Source organism: Neolamprologus brichardi, chromosome 17 (assembly GCF_056152115.1).
Source record: "Neolamprologus brichardi isolate AB-2024 chromosome 17, ASM5615211v1, whole genome shotgun sequence".
Taxonomy (NCBI): domain Eukaryota; kingdom Metazoa; phylum Chordata; class Actinopteri; order Cichliformes; family Cichlidae; genus Neolamprologus; species Neolamprologus brichardi.
This window is the reverse complement of record NC_142120.1, coordinates 35,017,229-35,035,017: the sequence shown is the minus strand read 5'-3', so window position 1 is coordinate 35,035,017 and position 17,789 is coordinate 35,017,229. Positions and strand designations below refer to the sequence as shown.

The 17,789-nt window shown below is 38.0% G+C and overlaps 2 protein-coding genes across 3 annotated transcripts; one reads left to right on the top strand and one right to left on the bottom strand.

Annotated features, from left to right (window-relative positions):
* The first annotated feature begins 4,862 nt into the window (after positions 1-4,862).
* On the top strand, positions 4,863-7,547 carry LOC102795822 (angiopoietin-related protein 5-like). Of its 2 annotated transcripts, XM_006805541.3 has the most exons (7): positions 4,863-5,115; positions 5,270-5,350; positions 5,469-5,493; positions 5,595-5,686; positions 6,289-6,406; positions 6,611-6,796; positions 6,982-7,547. In XM_006805541.3, exons 2-7 carry the CDS (start codon positions 5,276-5,278, stop codon positions 7,278-7,280), a joined length of 795 nt encoding a protein of 264 aa, XP_006805604.2. In that variant the 5' UTR covers positions 4,863-5,115; positions 5,270-5,275; the 3' UTR covers positions 7,281-7,547. The 2 variants fall into 2 exon arrangements, with proteins under 2 accessions (XP_006805604.2, XP_035770144.2); XM_035914251.2 differs by lacking the exon at positions 4,863-5,115 and having other exon boundaries at positions 5,123-5,350.
* Positions 7,548-8,136: 589 nt separating this feature from the next.
* LOC102795521 (NXPE family member 3-like) lies at positions 8,137-17,788 on the bottom strand. The gene is made up of 7 exons (XM_006805540.3): positions 17,567-17,788; positions 16,842-17,003; positions 14,118-14,543; positions 11,823-12,115; positions 11,502-11,572; positions 10,380-10,586; positions 8,137-10,296 (listed from the first exon to the last, which is right to left on the bottom strand). Exons 1-7 carry the CDS (start codon positions 17,609-17,611, stop codon positions 9,743-9,745), a joined length of 1,758 nt encoding a protein of 585 aa, XP_006805603.1. The 5' UTR covers positions 17,612-17,788; the 3' UTR covers positions 8,137-9,742.
* Position 17,789: the final 1 nt, after the last annotated feature.

The following is a 17,789-nucleotide window of genomic DNA, read 5'->3' as shown; positions in this document are numbered from 1 at the left end:
ACACTTAAAATTTCTTCTGAAATTTTCGCTTTCTAGTTATCATTGCTATTTAGGGCAATCGTGGCTCAAGAGTTGGTAGTTCGCCTTATGATCAGAAGGTTGGCGGTTCGAGCCCTGGCTCGGACACTGTCGGTATTGTGTCCGTGGTCAAGACTCTTCACCTACTGGTGATGGCCAGAGGGGCCGATGGTGCAATATGGCAGCCTCTGTCAGTCTGTCCCAGGGCATGCAATCCATTATTCTTTAAACCAACTGTTAACTGTATATTTCTGTACATTTAGGTATTATGATTCATATTGCCACATTCATTGACCTTGTTTATAGGTAATTTGATTGTTTGATCACGTTAAAATGTTCCTAATTTAATGTCTAAAAGCACTTGGAAAAGGCAAGGTCCCATGTAAAATTAGCGCAACAAACTGTATTGTCATTACTGGAAATAACCGTATTTTTATGAGGAAGTTATTTTCTGTTATTTTACGGTAGTATTTTGGCGCCCCAGCTGCCGGAATATTACCGCTTTTTTAAGATGTTTTTTTTAACAGTGCATTTCTTCTTGGAGCAACTGTAACCCACATAATTTCCTTAGGGATTAATAAAGTATTCTGATTCTGATTGTTTCAGGATACATGAGCTGCCATTGTCCAATGACACATCTGCTTACCTGTATCTTTTGCTCGTTTCTCCTCCTCTTCTTTTGTCTTTTTTCTAAACTGAAGACATGATGGCTTTGAACTTTTCTTGTCCATCTTCCATTGGTTTTAATTTTGCACTCCAGTATGAACATCCATCCCCCAACCCGAGGATCACCACAACATAACCTAATAGCCCTACACCTTAGTTCACAGAATCACTTTGTCTACACTGTTAAAAAAAACATCTTAAAAAAGCGGTAATATTCCAGCAGCTGGGGCGCACTGCTGTAACTGGAGCCTCGTCGTCTCGTCTCTCTATATACTGGACTGTATGTAGCGGACATGACAATAAAGTTTACTTTGACTTCAGCAGCAAGCAGGCGCACCGAGGGTCTCACGCTCACTTTTTGCGTATTGAATTTCGAAAAAACATCGGTGCAAATTATAAGTCTGTATCATAATTTCTGGTGTTTTCGTGTTTGTTAGTTTGTTTTTATTTAGTTTTATTTTGCGAGCTGGTTATTAGATGCTGCTCCAGCCAGCCAGAGAATCCGCCACCGTCCCGCCCTCTCCACCCTGTGCTGCAAGCAGAGGGCGCCCTTACTCCCAGCAAATGGGCGGTAGAAAACCGATTGGTACCTATACCATTCCCAATATGCGCTGGCATGACATTGGGGCAGCATGAGAACGAGCAATTTTTTTATTTTTATTTTTTGCCCATGCGCGTGATGCCGCCCCCCACCACGATGTCGCCCGTATCAAAAACCGCTACTGCCCTTAACTCACAAAAGATATAGTCTGGAACCAAAAGATTTTGACCCATTAGACCAGTGGTTCCCTAACTTTTTTGCTAGCCCCTTTGTTTTAAAAGAAAAATGTTCGCCCCCCGCGCGCGCGCACAAACACATCCTCCAACCACATACACCCATATTTTGCTCCATTGCGGTTTATTTCACACCTCAAACATTTAGTAAACAAGTAAGCAAATACAAGTAAACTGCAATAAATTACAGGTAGTAATAAAATAAACTACTAACTCTTTTACGCTATGTCCACACCTACACGGGTATTTTTTGAAAACGCAGCTGTTTCTATGCGTTTGGACCTTTCGTCCACACGTAAACGGCGTTTTGAAGGTATGTGCCTTTTTTCACGTCATGCTGTGCGCACATTATTGTTTACATGAGATGAATTGCAGACTGGCAGATAGAGACAAAATACTGTTACTGTTAATCTGACTATCTTCAGGTTTTACACACTTAGGTATACACGCAGTTACTGTCCCTCCATTTAGAAAGGCAGAGGCGTCACGGTGTGATTATTTTACATGTAGTTGTTTTTTCCTGTGTAATAATATTCAACATTGCTATCAATACATTTGACAAAAAATGCGTCTCTGTGCAAAATGGGTTTAAAAACATAAACAACTGTGGGATACTGTTTGTCCGTGATTTGAACCGAGGGAACAAAGGCAGGATCAGCGTGATATTATTTGTATCCCACTGTAACTTTACTGTATAAAGAGCGAACATCTCCAAAATGTCAGTAGTTAGTCATTACAAGAAGTGTTTGTGAACTAAAAATTAAGAATGTGGGATACTGTTTGTCTGTGATTTGAAGAGCCCAACTCGTGCTTCCAACAAAGATAAAACCAATTCTGAAGGGGAGACCTACCTCGGCACTTGTGCAAGTGAAGCCAAAGGGAAGATATGCTACACCATATTTTCTAGTCTTTGACTTAGAATCAAGTTGGTTTGGAAACATATTCAGCTATGCTTCATCTCCTGCTTTGCCTTTGTGTGGGCGCCCATGCTAGCAGTGTCCAAGCATTTTTCTTGTGTGTTTTTTTTCCCCTTTTCATACCATGCCCCCCTACAATGCATGTAGTGAAGGACTTATACTAAACACATTTCCTGCAAAGAAATTTTAATTAGCAGGAATGTAGGACAATGTAAAAGGGAAGGCAATGCCCTGTTGATGTAATTTCTTTAAGTTTTGGTGTAAATTTTTTATTTTTCTGATAAGAGATGCACTGAATTAAAGCAAAGGAGGAAGACCAGTTTTACTTGGATGTAAATATTTGTACAAATGAGAAAATGCGAAAGCAGTGTTTGGTGTAGATGGCAGTGCATTAAAAATATTTTTGTCACTAAAACCGATGAATAATTGTGGCAAATAATTCCAAACTCACTGCTGATGAAAACAATAGTGATAATCATGTTGGTGACAGTTGGTCATAATTGTGCGGAATTCTCAACCGTTTTAGCATTGTTTAGCATTTGGAGGGGGCAACTTGTCCTTCTCTTTGGCTGCTGGTACCAGAGACTTAATGTTAATGAGAAAATATAATAACAGGATTTAATAAGTATATGTATATAATACATGTTAATATTATTCAATTAAAACATCTCCTTTTATAAATTAGAATTCCTTAAATTCCTTTACTGTTCAGTATTTATTCAGCATTCACTATTAAGTTTTTACTTTTTATCTGATAGAAGGAATGTGATAATTCCACTGCAGATGATTAAAGTTATGTGCTTGGGCCCGAACTGGCTACTTTGAGTTTTATATAATTAAAATATACAGCTTTTGAATCATTAAACAACTGGAAAATACACCACACTACACATATCACACAATAGATTTACAATAAATTGGATAAACTTTAGTACCATAGCACATGCCCAAATTTCATAACTTAGCATTCACAGCTTAACAGTCATCTCTGTTACACAAGGCTTTCATCAGTTAACTAAAAAAGATACCTCTTTTCACCCTCCAATGAGCCCACTCCATTACTAGTTTGCCACAAAAGCAGAGGTAAAAAAAAATGACTCAAGACCAAGGTAACAGGTTATAAAATGTTAATACTGTAACTGCTAGCTTTCAACTTGATAGCTGCACTAAACATCCCTTTTGCAGATGTCCCATTGCTCCCAACCAATGACTGGTCCCAATTTTGACTCCAAGTCAGCACTTGACTCGATGACATGACCAGTAGAAATAGGTACACCAAGTTAGCGAATGTTAAATGTCAAAGTAAGCAAAATAAATACATGTTGCAGACGGGAGTTACGTTACAGAGTAGCAGCATTTAGTTATTTAGCATTACTAGTAGGCCTGCAGCACTTTTTCAATTTCTTCATTCCCTATTTAGTGGTGAAAATTCCATTGTGGAAACAAATAACATTGCATTCACAGGGGGATGATAAATATGAAAATCAAAAGAATTATATGTATAGCTGTTGATAATCGCTGTATGTGTGACAATCTTCATGCATGTTCGTGCTTACCCTATTGGGTACACACAATAACATACTTAATTGCTATTATTGTCTGCTCTACTCACCACAGTCTAGCTTTTTTGTATTTAATGGCTCAGTCACACCGGAGTAGATCGCAACCTCCCTAGAGGTTCTAACCAAGGTCACCCAGAGATTAGCATGCAACTCCCTCAGCCGTCACCCTGTGCGTCATGCCGGCCCCGTCTTTGAAACAATCACTCGAAACAACCAAGTTCATTGCGCACCATACACAGTAATTTTGGTTGTGTTGCATTCTCCAACCACTGTTTTTCCTACTGTGATTGTAGCATAACAACCACAAAGATCATCCTGCTAGAGCACATATAGACATTATCACAGATACACAAGGGAAATGTGGAGCATCTTCCAAGTGTTTTATCCAAAGTTACTGTAAACATTTGGAAAAATAAGACATAAATCATTTTTTGATCAACTTCCAGAGTTTGATTTGAGAACTGTGGCACCTCTGTGTGTCATAGTAAAAAGTTGAAGTTAAAGTTTACTTAAAACTACACGTCTCATGGGACACCTGGCGATCACTGAAACTATTACAAACCATAAATAACTGGAAAATTTGGTGCCATGCTTAAATGGTTAAAACATTTCATCTGGTGGAGCCATTAAATAAAAAGTTAGGCAATTGCTTAAAAGTAGTTAGAATTTATTCTTTCAGTTTCATATCTACATCAAATTTATCATCTTCAAGAATAAGAAGAAATGACTGAGCAGAGTCTCTGGGGAATAACAATATCTGAAGAGAAATTTAGATTTAAGGGAAACGTAATTTTTCTAACTACAGATGCCAAAGGAGCAATTGTAAACATCCCTTGCTATCCGAGTCAATAAAAAGAGAATGTCTGTAACTGGCTTCCACAAACATTGACTTTATTGTTGTGCAACTAGAACTACTCAGACCTCTACACACCCTTGTTGGAATGTTAGAGAGAGGTGTAGACAGAGAGGTCTGAGAAATGACCTGAGAAATGCAGTCATTCATGTTGGATGACTGCGTCAGTTGTTCAGATTTAAGTTGTCACACTCACACTGACCTAAGGTAGGAAGTGACGTGCTTGTCATAGCAGTGAAGGGGGTGTGGTAGTTAAGCTATTGGATAAAGGGACTGCTGCTGTTGTTAATCTTGAGACGGGGTTTAAGGTTCACCTAACACGCAGGTATGTGTTTGGAGAAAAAACTGTTGACTATTACTGCTGCAGTAATGAACAGGACAGAGTTACTCTGAGCAGCCAGTCATCTTCTGAGAGCAGAGTTACCAGCAATTTTCATCGGACTAAACACTGTTTACAGTCTTGTCTGTTTTAAACACAGGTCAAAATGAAGAGTCTGGTTGTGTATTGTGGACTCATCCTGGCATTTCTTTCGAGCTGCACAGAACAGGCCGGGGTAAAAGTAAGAGCTTTAAAATTCTTTCCCTACTTGGTCTGTCTGCTTCTGTATTATCAGCATTTAAGATGGATATTTAAACGAAGTTAAGACTCACTTTAAAACTGTTTCTTTGTATTGCTAGAGAAAGGACAAAGGTTCTCCTCAAGGTATGGATCATCTTGTTTGTTATTACTCAGATAAGTATACTATTTCAGTCTTATTCTTCCGCTTCTTATTGTGTTTCTTTCTGTTATGGTGTACGCCTCAGGAACAGACTGCACACAGATTAAGACTCTGTCACCACGAGCATCCAGTGGCGTTTATACGATCCAGCCAAATGGAGCCGCGACCAAGTTTAAGGTATCGATCGAGCCGAGAAATAATAACAAAGTCATGTTTATAAGATCGCAGCAAACAAAAGCAGCACTGTAAACTATAAATGCAATTTATCTATCAAATGATTTCACCAGAACAAGGTTTCATTTGGTTATAGATAACAGGATACAGTTTACTTTATATTCATAACTATTAAGTTAACAATAATGTTAAACAAAAAGCACACTGAGCTTCTGGTTATATACTCGATAATATAGCCCTGACCAAGGGTGTAATTTCCCCTTATCTAAATGGATGTAAGATACATAAATATTTATTTTTCTGCAAAATGACCATGACATTTTACACTAGCTAAAATTACTTACACTGTACTTAACATACAATATAATAATTTCTTTGTTTCCTGTAAAAATCCGAGTTATTGTAGTGTACCTACTTTTAAGTATTCATAGGTTAGTATGATTAGATTGTAATTTCAAATAAAATATTGAATTTCCATTTATTACAGGTGAATTACTCCACTACTTGTAGGCCATATTCTAAAATGTTTCTTGCTCCTTAGATAAAAAGTAGAAGTAAATGCCAGCTGGATTTCTTAATATGTGGTGAATGAACTTCTTACTCAGGTTTACTGTGAGATGCATCCAGATGGAGGCTGGACGGTGTTTCAAAAACGAAGCGGAGGAGCCGTTTCTTTCCGCAGAAAATGGGCAGCATATAAAACTGGCTTTGGAAACCTGACACGTAAATAAATTACTTACAATGATTATCATTATGGTGTAGTGATATATAATCCTAGAGATCAAGAATGGATCTAACATAAAAATATTAAATCTTTTCTTTGTAGTGTAATGTAGTATAAAGCGCTTTGGGGTCCTTAGGGACTAAGTAAAGCACTATACAAATACAGGCCATTTACCATTTATTTCTTTGTGCTTTGACTCTCAGAGGACCACTGGCTCGGGCTGAAAAAGATTTTTTATCTTACCAAGGACAAGTCCAAGAAGTGGACAATGAGGGTGGATCTGTGGGATCATGAAGATGGGACTGCTTTCGCTGAGTACAAAAACTTTAGACTGGGAAATGAGAAAACTGCGTTCAAACTACATGTTGGGAAGTTCCGTGGAAATGCAGGTACTGAAGCCTATTGAAGTTTTTACTGTTGCCATATTTCTTTTGCTTCTCATATACACATAAATGTTATTCACTGTTTGTTAATGCAATCAGGTGTTAGATATTGTTCTTTTTTTGTACTTTAAAGAAACCCTGTGAATTTTAGAAATTCATTTTTCCTGATTTGTTTCCCCCTCTATCCAAAGGTGATGCCATCCGTGGTGCCTATAAAGGCATTGATCAGAATGGCTATGGCTTTAGCACAGTTGACCGCGATAATGATGGCTGCTCCCCCTGCATCTTTGGTGACATTGCTGAGAGAGCATGTACCTTTAGAGAGGGTGGCGGGTGGTGGTACAGCAAGTGTGGGTCCGCCAATCTAAACGGTGACTGGCATTCCTACGGTGAACACATAGGTTGGGCTTCGGGCCTCCACTGGCGCACCTGGAAACCACCTGCACCATACTCAGCCAAGGCCACAAGAATGATGATCAAGTCGGTGTGAAAGGAACCTCCTCAAATTATCAAGTGCTGATTTTTATTCTGCAAAAAACTTTCAACAAAGCTTTTAAGAAAAGTAACTGTGAAGGAGATATGTAAAATACAATGCTAAAAGCATGAAAATCAGTGTTTTGTTAATGCTTAGTCATTTCTGTACTAAACTGAAAAACATGCCTTCCAGATAATCAAGTTCTACCCGAGGTCTCTTCCTGTTAAAGCACTGCTTACCCTCTCTTTTTATGTATTAAAAATAATTTTACAACAACTAAAATATGCCAGAGTCAACATTATTAGCCCCTCTGTTGCCAGTAATTGTGTTGAAAATCCTTTTTGCTGGATAACAGCCAGCAGTCCTTTTTTTTGTATTTTTCAACAAGTCTCACATGCACCACCTGAGCAGTCCTAGACCAAATCTCTTAAACTTCTCCAGATTTGACCATCTTCTGGCATGGTTCTTGGTCTTCACCCCTGAGAATGGGATTCAAGTGAGGGCTATGTGCAGACCAGAATGCCAACGTATATTTTTGGACATTGTCGTGTTGAAAGACAACACGAGAACCCAAGTTTTGCTGCTGACTACTTTCAAAATCTTCTCATATCTTTTTTCATTATTCATATCTTTTTTTCATATTTACTCTGGGGACGGTATTCTTTGGGTTGTGGATGGATTCATTCTTCAAACATGAGCAGTATCTCTTTACCCAAATAGACCTAGTTTAGTCTCATCTGACCACAGGTCATGCTTTTGGTATAAATAATCTTTCTCTAAATTGTCCTTAGCATAATTCATCTGATGTTGAGGCTCTGTTTCTGATATCTGTCTCTTATCATATAAAGTGTCCTGTTATTGGTCACTTTGGTATATAAATAACATTTTATTGAATTGTAAGTAGTTTGAATAACCAATAACAAAAAATAATTCTTTTTCCAACATAATAAAACTGTAACTAAAAACAAACCAGTTTTAAACAATACTTTAATCTACAACAGTCTTATGTTTAAATTACATTATATTTAGTCATAAATGTTATTTATTTAGCACCTCTCAAGATAAATATTACAAACAACACAACAAAAATGCAACAACATAAAAACAAAAAGGTTATCCAGAAGCAAGTTTAAAAAGATGAGGTTTTAGTTGCTTTTTAAAAGAGATCACAGCGTCATAGAGTTTCTGGGTCTGGAGCTGGTGCTGGAAAAGTGGATGTTTGTGCATGCAGAGCTCTACAAGTAAAAAACAAAACATAATCTTAAAGTGGAATCTGAAGTTGATGGAGAATCAGTGCACCTGGGTTAATGTAGCGTAGCGTTCTGAACAACCTGCAGGCATTCCAAGAATGCTTTATTAAAACCAGTAAACAATGAATTTACAGTAATCCAGATGTGATAAAATAAAGGCATAAATAACAAATATCAATCCAAAGCCTGACACAGTAGAACTCAACCTGGTGATCCAAGTAACAGAAATAAGAACGAACCAGAGATTTAACGTAAGCATTGACAGTGAAGACAGAGTCAAACGTTACACCAAGGTTCCTGATAGAAGATTTAGCAAATGTGGCAAGAGAACCTAAGTTGTCATTAACTTAATCTGTCACGGGATAAGACAAGGACTTCCTTTTTCTTTTCATTCAGCTGGAGAACATTTTTCTTGTTTTTGTCCTTTCATGAATCCAGAAAATACATTCACATGTCTTGTGATATTTCTAGTAAACACTTAACTCTAGAGGTAATACCTGAGAAGTCAGTCAGATTAATGCTCCCAACAGTACTCTAGAAATAGATGCAAATTCACTGGCAGTGTTGTGTAAAATCTGACGTCATTTTACAGGGTTTACATATTTTATAAAGTAATGTTTAGCATTATTAAATTAACAATCAGTGACTATTTCGAGATATTATATCCCATCTTATGTCCCTTCTTAGTAGCATTAATTTCGGTATTTTTATGTCCACCTGAATACATATCTATGGCAAACATTTGAATTATTTCTAACTTTGCTCAATGTTACCCCTTTTTACATTTTTATTTTGCCTTTTTGTGTTATTTGATTTGCTGCAGAAAACACAATAAAAGTTGCACTGAAAAGATGACTGTGGCGAAACACATTTTCTTTGGAAGCAAGGCAGCATAGTGAAGCTTACTTCTTTTGTGGTAATGAGTAAACTACTCAACAAGTGACTTTGAATTACAACCTACTGTCAATAAAACATTCATAGAGTCTCATAGATTGGTTCATTGGAATGAGCCCGTATGAGGCAATATTCCCTTATGTAAATCCTGCTTGTGTGTCAGATAAGGAGTTCCAGTATTTCCTGGATTGTTGCATGAAAATCCAAAGGCTCAGTTTAATTATTCATTACTATTTATCATGCATTAGACTCAACTCAGTCTGTATTTCTTTGTTATAAATAAGCAAGGAATAAATGTGTGTGTGTGCATGGGCTGCTGAAAAACAATCACATCTAGCCACCTTTTTTAGGGCATATGTAGGACAAGAGAACATTAATCATGTTTTCAATAATTGGAGGCTGTGGGTGGAGTTCATGTGGCAGGTTGTGGGCCACGACCATCTCCCAAGCATCCACCAGATGGACATTCAGTCCTTTGAACATGGCCCTGAGCACCTTGTCACGCTGCAGCGAGTACCAGTCGCTGTTAGTGATTGTCTCATAGAGCGTCAGATTTTTTGGGTTTGCAGTCCGAATGACAACCAGTGTATCTGGAGCCCTGGACAGCAGCCGCACCACCGCCCTGCGGATGCTCTGCAAACGCCGGATGTAGACCTCAATGGGGAAAGTGCTGAAGTGCGACCAAATGCCAAGAACTACGACAGTATCACTGCCTCCAGTCAAGCTGTCTAATTCGTTGGCAATATAGCGCAACTCGCTGATTGGGACTTTGGAAAACCTGATAGGAGGACCATGGCAGCGGTATGTCACCAAGATGTTGTTCACATAGTCTAGAGCCATATAAGGTCCAATTTTTTTCTGGCTATGCAGGTTAAACTCCTTAAGATCTGAAAATAATACAGAGAGAATGATTTAAGTTTCACTGTGAAAAAAATCAAATTGTTGCCAGAGAGGTTTGTGGAGCAGCTACCTGGTAGTGTTGCGTTAAAGTATTCAAACCACTGCCTGACGGTGGAGTCTCCGTATATATGAACCACCTTTCCTTTCAGACACTGAGTGATAGCTGAGGAAGTGTTGAAGTGAGGAACTCTCGGGCCACGTAATGCTCGCCACACACCGTGGAAATAATACCCAGAGGGTCTAGACTTCACAGTGCGCCTACTCACCATGGACCAACCTGAGAAGACGTTAAAAAATAAATAATAGTATATTTTTAACCAGCTGATAAGTCTAATCTTACTGTGGCAATCATGCGTAAGTTAAGCAAATTCCAGAGAAAAAAAGCCATCATACTACAGATGCAAGACTTCACACCACTATATCCGTTTTGGAACAGTTTAACCCTGTGGCCATCTACATGAAATCATGGCAGCTTTGAACGTATCATAATCTGTCTTGATTGTAAACCTTACAACTCACCACATATGTGGATGTTGAAAACTTGCCTCAAACTGAAGATTAAAGAGAGAGGGTGCACTTCATTCAGCATTTTATCTGCTAAGTACAGCTTGTGTTGTGATCAAAACATTTTGGAAACCAGTCAGAAAAACCAAAAACCTTATCTCTTGCTCATGGTTCATTTATGACACTCTTCTGTTGCAGCTACTTTTAAATTGCATCTGGAAGGTCCTGTTATAATCACTTGCATTTAAGTATGGACCTTAAATTTGTGCAGAGAGCACATCCAGTGGGAGATCAACTGGAACTGTAGTCACTGTTTGACATTTACAGGTTTGTGCAGGTGAATTCCTGAAGGACAGCTGTACTGTAACATTCTGGGAAGTCTGAGTATATCCACTGGAAACTGAACATGTAGTATATATCAGCACACAACTGTGGGCCCACACACAGTGCAAAGAAAATTGTGAGATCAAGACAAGTTGTGTTTTGACACAGTTACGAAGACCCAGCACTGCAAGGGCACAGAACATGGCTTCCAGGGAGTGATCCATGTGAAGCAGTCAAGCTTCTGAAGGAGCACTGAAAAAAACTTCTTATCTCTCCACATGAACACTAACATCGCATCCAAAAACTTTTAGCTTACTCCATACTACTAAATAAAATGTAAAAAATTGGAAAAGTTGTAATTTACCTTTAGTTTTTGGCAAAACAGTGACACAGGAAGGTCCTGAAGCTGGAATGGAGACTTTCATGTTGACATCACTGAGGCAAAGCACACGCAACAAAATGATTTAGATTGCAGAGAACAAAACAAAAATACCCTTTTTTTGCCCATTTACCATTAACACAAGTACACACAAAGTTTGCTTCATATCTGAGTGTAAATAATTAGCTTTTTGGAAGAAAAGCCTCAAAATCATCAAGTGTGACTGATTTTTTTGTGTCAGTCACTTTTTGCCTCGACTTTAGAAATTCCCCATTTAGTCACACAGATAATGTGGCATATACGCACCTTTGAAAAAGCGTCTCTGTGGTCACGAGGTTTTTTTTAAGCTTTCCTTTGGAGTGATTGATCCTGGTATCACAACTCAGATTCTTTGGCTTGTAGCAGAACCACGGCTCGCCTGTACTGAGGTCAGTGTAGTTGCACACAGGCTGCTGGGTTGGACGCAAACATACGTTACAGACAGTAGTTTCATTGATGTAGCCTGAGCGGAAGAGGCTCTTGAAGTAAATCCTGTCAGGGTGTTTTCTGGTCAGACTGCGCAGCACTGTGATTGCCTCACTGGGGTGAACCAGTGTTACCTGGGAGGACAAAGAATGACAAATGGTTGAAGTTAAATATGCAAACCACACTTTTAGACATCATGTATATAGATGTATAGTGGTCGTCTTATCAGTATTAATATGGTTTTAGTTGCTTTAGAAATCAACAAGCAAAAGAAGCACTCCAAGAGTGCAAACCGCTACCACACCAGCGCACTCTCTGAGAGCATTTATCGTTAAGGGAACAGCAATACATTTTACATATATATATATACATTTTTTTCTTTGTTCATTTTAAACATACTTTTAGAAGTTTGAAGATTTGACTATTTTCTAAGAAATAGAAGTTCAATTTGGATTTGATGGCAGCATCTCAAAAAAAAAATTGGGATAATGGAAAGAAAAGGGTGGAAAAGTGAGCTCTACTAAAACACAGTTGGAGGAATATTTGGCAGTAATTAGGTTAATGGGCAACATGGTAGTAACATATTTGGGAATAAAGAACATTTCAGAGAGGCCCAGTTTCTTTGAATAAAAGAAAATATGCAAAAATTACAAATTGTGGAACAATTTCAGAACGATACTCCAAAATGTAGGATTGAAAACACTTAGCATATTTCATCACCTACAATATATAATATCATCAAGCATCTTGGAGAAATCTCTGTAAGCATGGGATAAGGGGAAAAAAAATATTAGATAGCTGTGACCTTCAGGCTTACAGACAGCATGCATAACTCTGAAATCACTGTGTGACCCCAGGAACACTCCCAGAAATCACTCTGTGAACACAGTTCACCATGCAATTTACAAGTGCAGGTTAAACCGCTATCATGAAAAGAAGACGCAACATGTGAACATGATAAAGAAACACCACTATCATCTCTGGGCTAAGGTCATTTGGATTAAGACAAAGTGGAAAAAACTGTTCTGTGGTCACATGAATTGAAATTCTAATAAAGAGGAAAGGAAACATGTTAGTAGCACTCCGTTCAAAAGCCTGCTTCTCTGATGTCAGGCGCACCACATTAATGCTATTGGAACTGGCAGCTTGCACATGTAGAAAAGCATCATCAGTGCTTGGTGGGAGGATCCGTTCTTCTACAGGTTTTAGAGGAATATATGCTCCCATCTAGATGATGCCATTTTCATGGGAAGACTTTCATGTTTCAGAAAGAGAATGCAAAAACAAACAGTGCATCTTTTGCAACACCATGGCTTCATAGTAGAAGAGTCACATACTGCTTAATTGGGCTACCTACAGTCCAGACCTTTGACCAACATTAGGAAAATAAAATGAGGCCTGTTAAGCCACTAGAATCCTATATCAAGTGAGGATGATACAAAATTTGGTTTCCTTAGTTGTTAAAAGAAGAAGAGATGGCACACAGTGGTAAACACAACCCAGTTCTAACTTTTTCAACATGTATTGCTGCCATTAAATTCAAAATGACATTTTTTCTCCTTACAGCAGGACATTTTCTCAGTTTAAACTTGTTATATTGTTTTATTATGAAGAAAATCCTGATTTATGATATTTGCAAATCACTACGTCCATACATTTTTGGAAGTGAGGTTGTATGATGTATCGCATAATATTGATGCTTAAAGTTGGTTGCAGTAAGAGTCATGCACAAAAATGTGGTCTCGGCTTTAGAGTGTGGCTTTTTGACTGGGTGCAGTTGAAGTTTTAACAAAGTTTAAAGTTAAACGTGACAAGTGCCAAATTAGAGCCAACTTCCATGTCCTTTTAGGACCTGAAACCTTTTCTTTCAGTGTTTATAGCTTGGCTTTCAGATTTACTTCATTTTATGTCAAGTGTGAATTGTGTCTGATTGGTTAGATTCTGTTACCATTTCTGTGTTTTACTTTGAAAGTTGTCTCCTGTGTCTGAATTTTACTTCCCTATCCTTATTTTAATCGTTTGCACCTGTGTCTTGTTTAGTCTGAGAATCCTACCTTTGTCTGAAGATCATATTGTATTAAAAAGGAAGGTTGACTGAAAGACCATGATCACATTGAAATTCAGTTTTAGCATCACCTCAACCTCTGCGTTTCCTTCCCAGGGTAAATAGAACACAGCAGAATAGGAGCCATTGAGATGATCCACCACTTGCCCTACCACACCTGCACCAAGAGTCGGGTTATGGAGCCGGGCAAGTAAAACGTCTCCCCCAAATTTCTTTGGAAGCCCCTGGAAGTCGTACATTTTGATCAGAATCTCCAGGTTATCATCTTTGTGCCACTCTCCATCTTCCCTCCCTGAGAGAATGGTGAAGCTGCTGTGTGAGGGATCACTGGTCTTGCTCAGGTAATGAGGAAATGGTAAAGGTGGAGTTTCAGGCCAAGCGATGGACTTTAATAGGAGGTGTTCTTCTCGAGTCTCCTTAAGGGACAGTGGTTGGAATTTGCAGAAGTCATAATGTTTGTCTGCGTATGAGCTATGGATGGTAGATTTCACAGTATTCTGAAAATGGGAAACAGAGAGAGAGCACAGCAGACACAAAAATCCATCAAATAAATGGCCAGCAGTTAACAAATTACAATAAAACGTTTCTCTTGAAATTGTATTTCCTACTTTCATGTCTTATTCGTGCTAATACAAATGTCTAATGATCCACATCTGCTTGATCTTCAGTAAAATGAATAAACTATTCAGTGAAGATGTCAAATACAAATGAGTGCACTAAACCCGAGCTTGTTCCAATATCTGAGTTACTTCAGGTTTGTCTGGGTGAACATTAACATTAAACTGACAGAAAGAGATGATTTATCACAATGTTGGCTCTATTTAGGACAATGAGGCAACAAAGCCAGCCATCTTTCCAGACATCCATCCTACAGAACAGTTCCAAGGGCGTAATTTGTGGTCCACGGTCAATTCAATTGAATTTTATTTATACAGCACAAAATCAATACAAAAGTCGCTATACAAACAAAGCGCTTTATATTGTAAGATCAATCCTACAATAATACTTATAGAGAAAAACCCAACAATCGTATGACCCCTTATGAGCAAGCACTTTGGCGACAGTGGGAAGGAAAAACTCCCTTTTAACAGGAAGAAACCTCCGGCAGAAGCAGGGTCAGGGAGGGCCGGCTATCTGCCGCGACCGGTTGCGGAGAGAGAAGGAAGACAGAGATTAATAACAAATGCAGAGAGGTCTATTAACACATAGTAATTCATGTTGCTTGCCCGTGACTCATGGTTTAATTTTCTTTTGACCTGGATTTTTACAGTAAAGATTAAAAATACACTGCAAGAGAAAGAAATTATGACAAAACTTTCAAATTACATGGATGGATACTTCATCTATTTTTTTTAAACTAATGAGTACCTTCTGAGTAGTTAAAAAAAAAAAGATGGTCGTACTAGATAGATTTTTGTTGTTTTTCAACAAAACAACAAAGAAACAATGATGTTTGCACATTTTAACTACACAATATTTTTGATGCAGCCTATATTATGGAGCATGTTAACCTTCTCTTCTTACATTGTGAATACAAATCATTATTCAGAGAGTGGGTTGTAACTGCTCTTCATTGATTGTGCTTACAAGTAAAGAGAGTTGGAAGCTATCTGGTGAGTGAGCTTCAGCGTGTCTCCTCATTCATAAGGGAGCAAACCTAAAAAAAAGGTTTATGGAGTTACCTTGTCCTGGTAAAAGGGACAAAACAAATAAAACTTGAAGATTCTGTATATTGTTTCTCATTCTTTTGCTCAGTTAGTGTAGCTATTTAGTTTTACCAATGGGTAAATAGGAAATAAGACTTCCCCTCCTTACAGTGTAATTGCAAATGACTATGGAGTAACTTCTAGACCTGCCCTATCATATAGGACGAAATACACATAATGAAAAAGAATTTGCATTTGACAATGAGAACAGCACAGTCGATTGTAATAGATTTGAAAAATTTTAGTAGTATACTGTGGATTTTAAACATTTTTACTGAAACAATATTTAAAAGAATTATTTGTGAAATATACTCCTATTTTGTTACTTTTTTCAAAGTTTATATTTAAGTTGTCAGATTAGAAATGGTATTTTTTTGTGTAAGAAGCCATTATGTTGCTATTTAAGGTGCCCAAGGTCATTTTGTACAAACATTTTTTACATGTGTTTCCACTCACAGTGACTGTGGGACGTCTGGAGAGGTGTATAATGTATGGAATGTGGGGGTATAATCACCAATCACTTTTTAAATTGGTTTAGATTTATTTGTTACATGCTAGGTGAAAGAATTACTCTCGTATCAGGACTAGAGGAAATAAGATAAATACACCTGTTTACAATGCTTCTTGGTTAGCACAGGTAGACATTCATTTGCCACATAGACAGAGTTCACAGATCAATCCTTCGCCATCATGTCTGCTGGTGATATTTACAACATCCCAGTTAAATACAGAATCCATTGGCAAGAAAACTACACTGCTAATTTTGAAATGTAAAAAAACAAAACAAAAACAATGCCTGTAATTAAATGAAACTATTCTAAAAATACAGTTCATTGAACCTTATCTCACTGCCTAAAATGATTTAAGTCCCAAATAAATGAATAAAGTGACATGCAATTAGTGGGGTTAGGTTAACTGGTGATTCTAAATTGTCCATAGGTGCGAATGTGAGTGTGAATAGTTGTCTGTCTCTATGTGCAAGGTGCACCCTGCCTCCTTCCCAAAGACAGCTGGGACAGCCCTCATGACCCTGAATTGGACAAGCGTAAGAGAAAAGATGTATAAATGAATGAAAAAACAATTCCTCACCTCCTGGAGGATCACGAAGCTTAAGCCAAACACGACCAAGAATAGGAAGATGCAGCCATACCATGGAAGGCATGTGCGGACCTTTCTTTTACAAACTTGGAATTTCATGATTGATGAACAGTACTCATCTTTCCCTGCAGTGTAGCAGCGTGACCAGCTCACCTGGTACAGGAAAAAATTAAAGAAAAAATAATATGGGTTGGTAACTATTTATTCAGGGGAAAAGAAAAGTTCTCATAAAACTTCTCTGCAATCATAGAAGATGCTGAACATCTGCCAGCTAATAAACATGGAGTGATTTTTCATCAAAATATTTGAACGTCATAATGATTGGGGCCCAGCCTGTAAAATATAAATGAGCTTTCAAGATCACTCATAGGTGTAAGCAGATATTTATTTATTTATTTTGGCTGTTTATGATTATTTGGTACTTTAACCCTTCAGTACAATAGCAGCACGTTTCCCCTGCATTTAAAACAATATAAAACTAAAACAAGGAAAATGGTTCTGTATAAACTACTGCGCATTTCCATATTCATCTAGGTTTTCACACACACGCACATACACTTATGACAGCTGTATTTGAATTTCACAACTTTGGGATAAATAAACATAAATGACATATGGTCTTATCCTAACAAATATGACCTCGTCATGTTTGTTTTTGCGGATAACTGACTCTAGTTATTGTACTTAAGTCTTTCTTAGCACAAAGCGTGACTCACAGGTTTGACGTGCCGCAGGACCTGGTCTGTGCCATTCTGGACCATTGAGCCTGCTGATTTCCTGGAGCTGGGAAAACGACACGTCGTACTGGGACTAAACTCAGACTTCGTCCGTCTTAACTGTTACTGATAGCTTTACATTGTATTTGTGTGTTAATATTTTAAATCCGACAGGACGTGATTTCTTAATTCTTTCTCCACAGCACCGCTCACTATCGTTATT

What these genes read in the sequence shown, in the direction of transcription:
- LOC102795822 (XM_006805541.3), top strand. Translation starts at nt 5,276, where the DNA reads ATGAAGAGTCTGGTTGTGTATTGTGGACTCATCCTGGCATTTCTTTCG. An exon ending in GAGCCGCGACCAAGTTTAAG is followed by an intron (nt 5,687 to 6,288) that starts GTATCGATCGAG and finishes CTTCTTACTCAG; the next exon opens with GTTTACTGTGAGATGCATCC. An exon ending in TGGCTTTGGAAACCTGACAC is followed by an intron (nt 6,407 to 6,610) that starts GTAAATAAATTA and finishes TTTGACTCTCAG; the next exon opens with AGGACCACTGGCTCGGGCTG.
- LOC102795521 (XM_006805540.3), bottom strand. Translation starts at nt 17,611, where the DNA reads ATGGTCCAGAATGGCACAGACCAGGTCCTGCGGCACGTCAAACCT. An exon ending in GCTTCGTGATCCTCCAGGAG is followed by an intron (nt 14,544 to 16,841) that starts GTGAGGAATTGT and finishes TCCCATTTTCAG; the next exon opens with AATACTGTGAAATCTACCAT. An exon ending in AAGGAAACGCAGAGGTTGAG is followed by an intron (nt 12,116 to 14,117) that starts GTGATGCTAAAA and finishes TTGTCCTCCCAG; the next exon opens with GTAACACTGGTTCACCCCAG.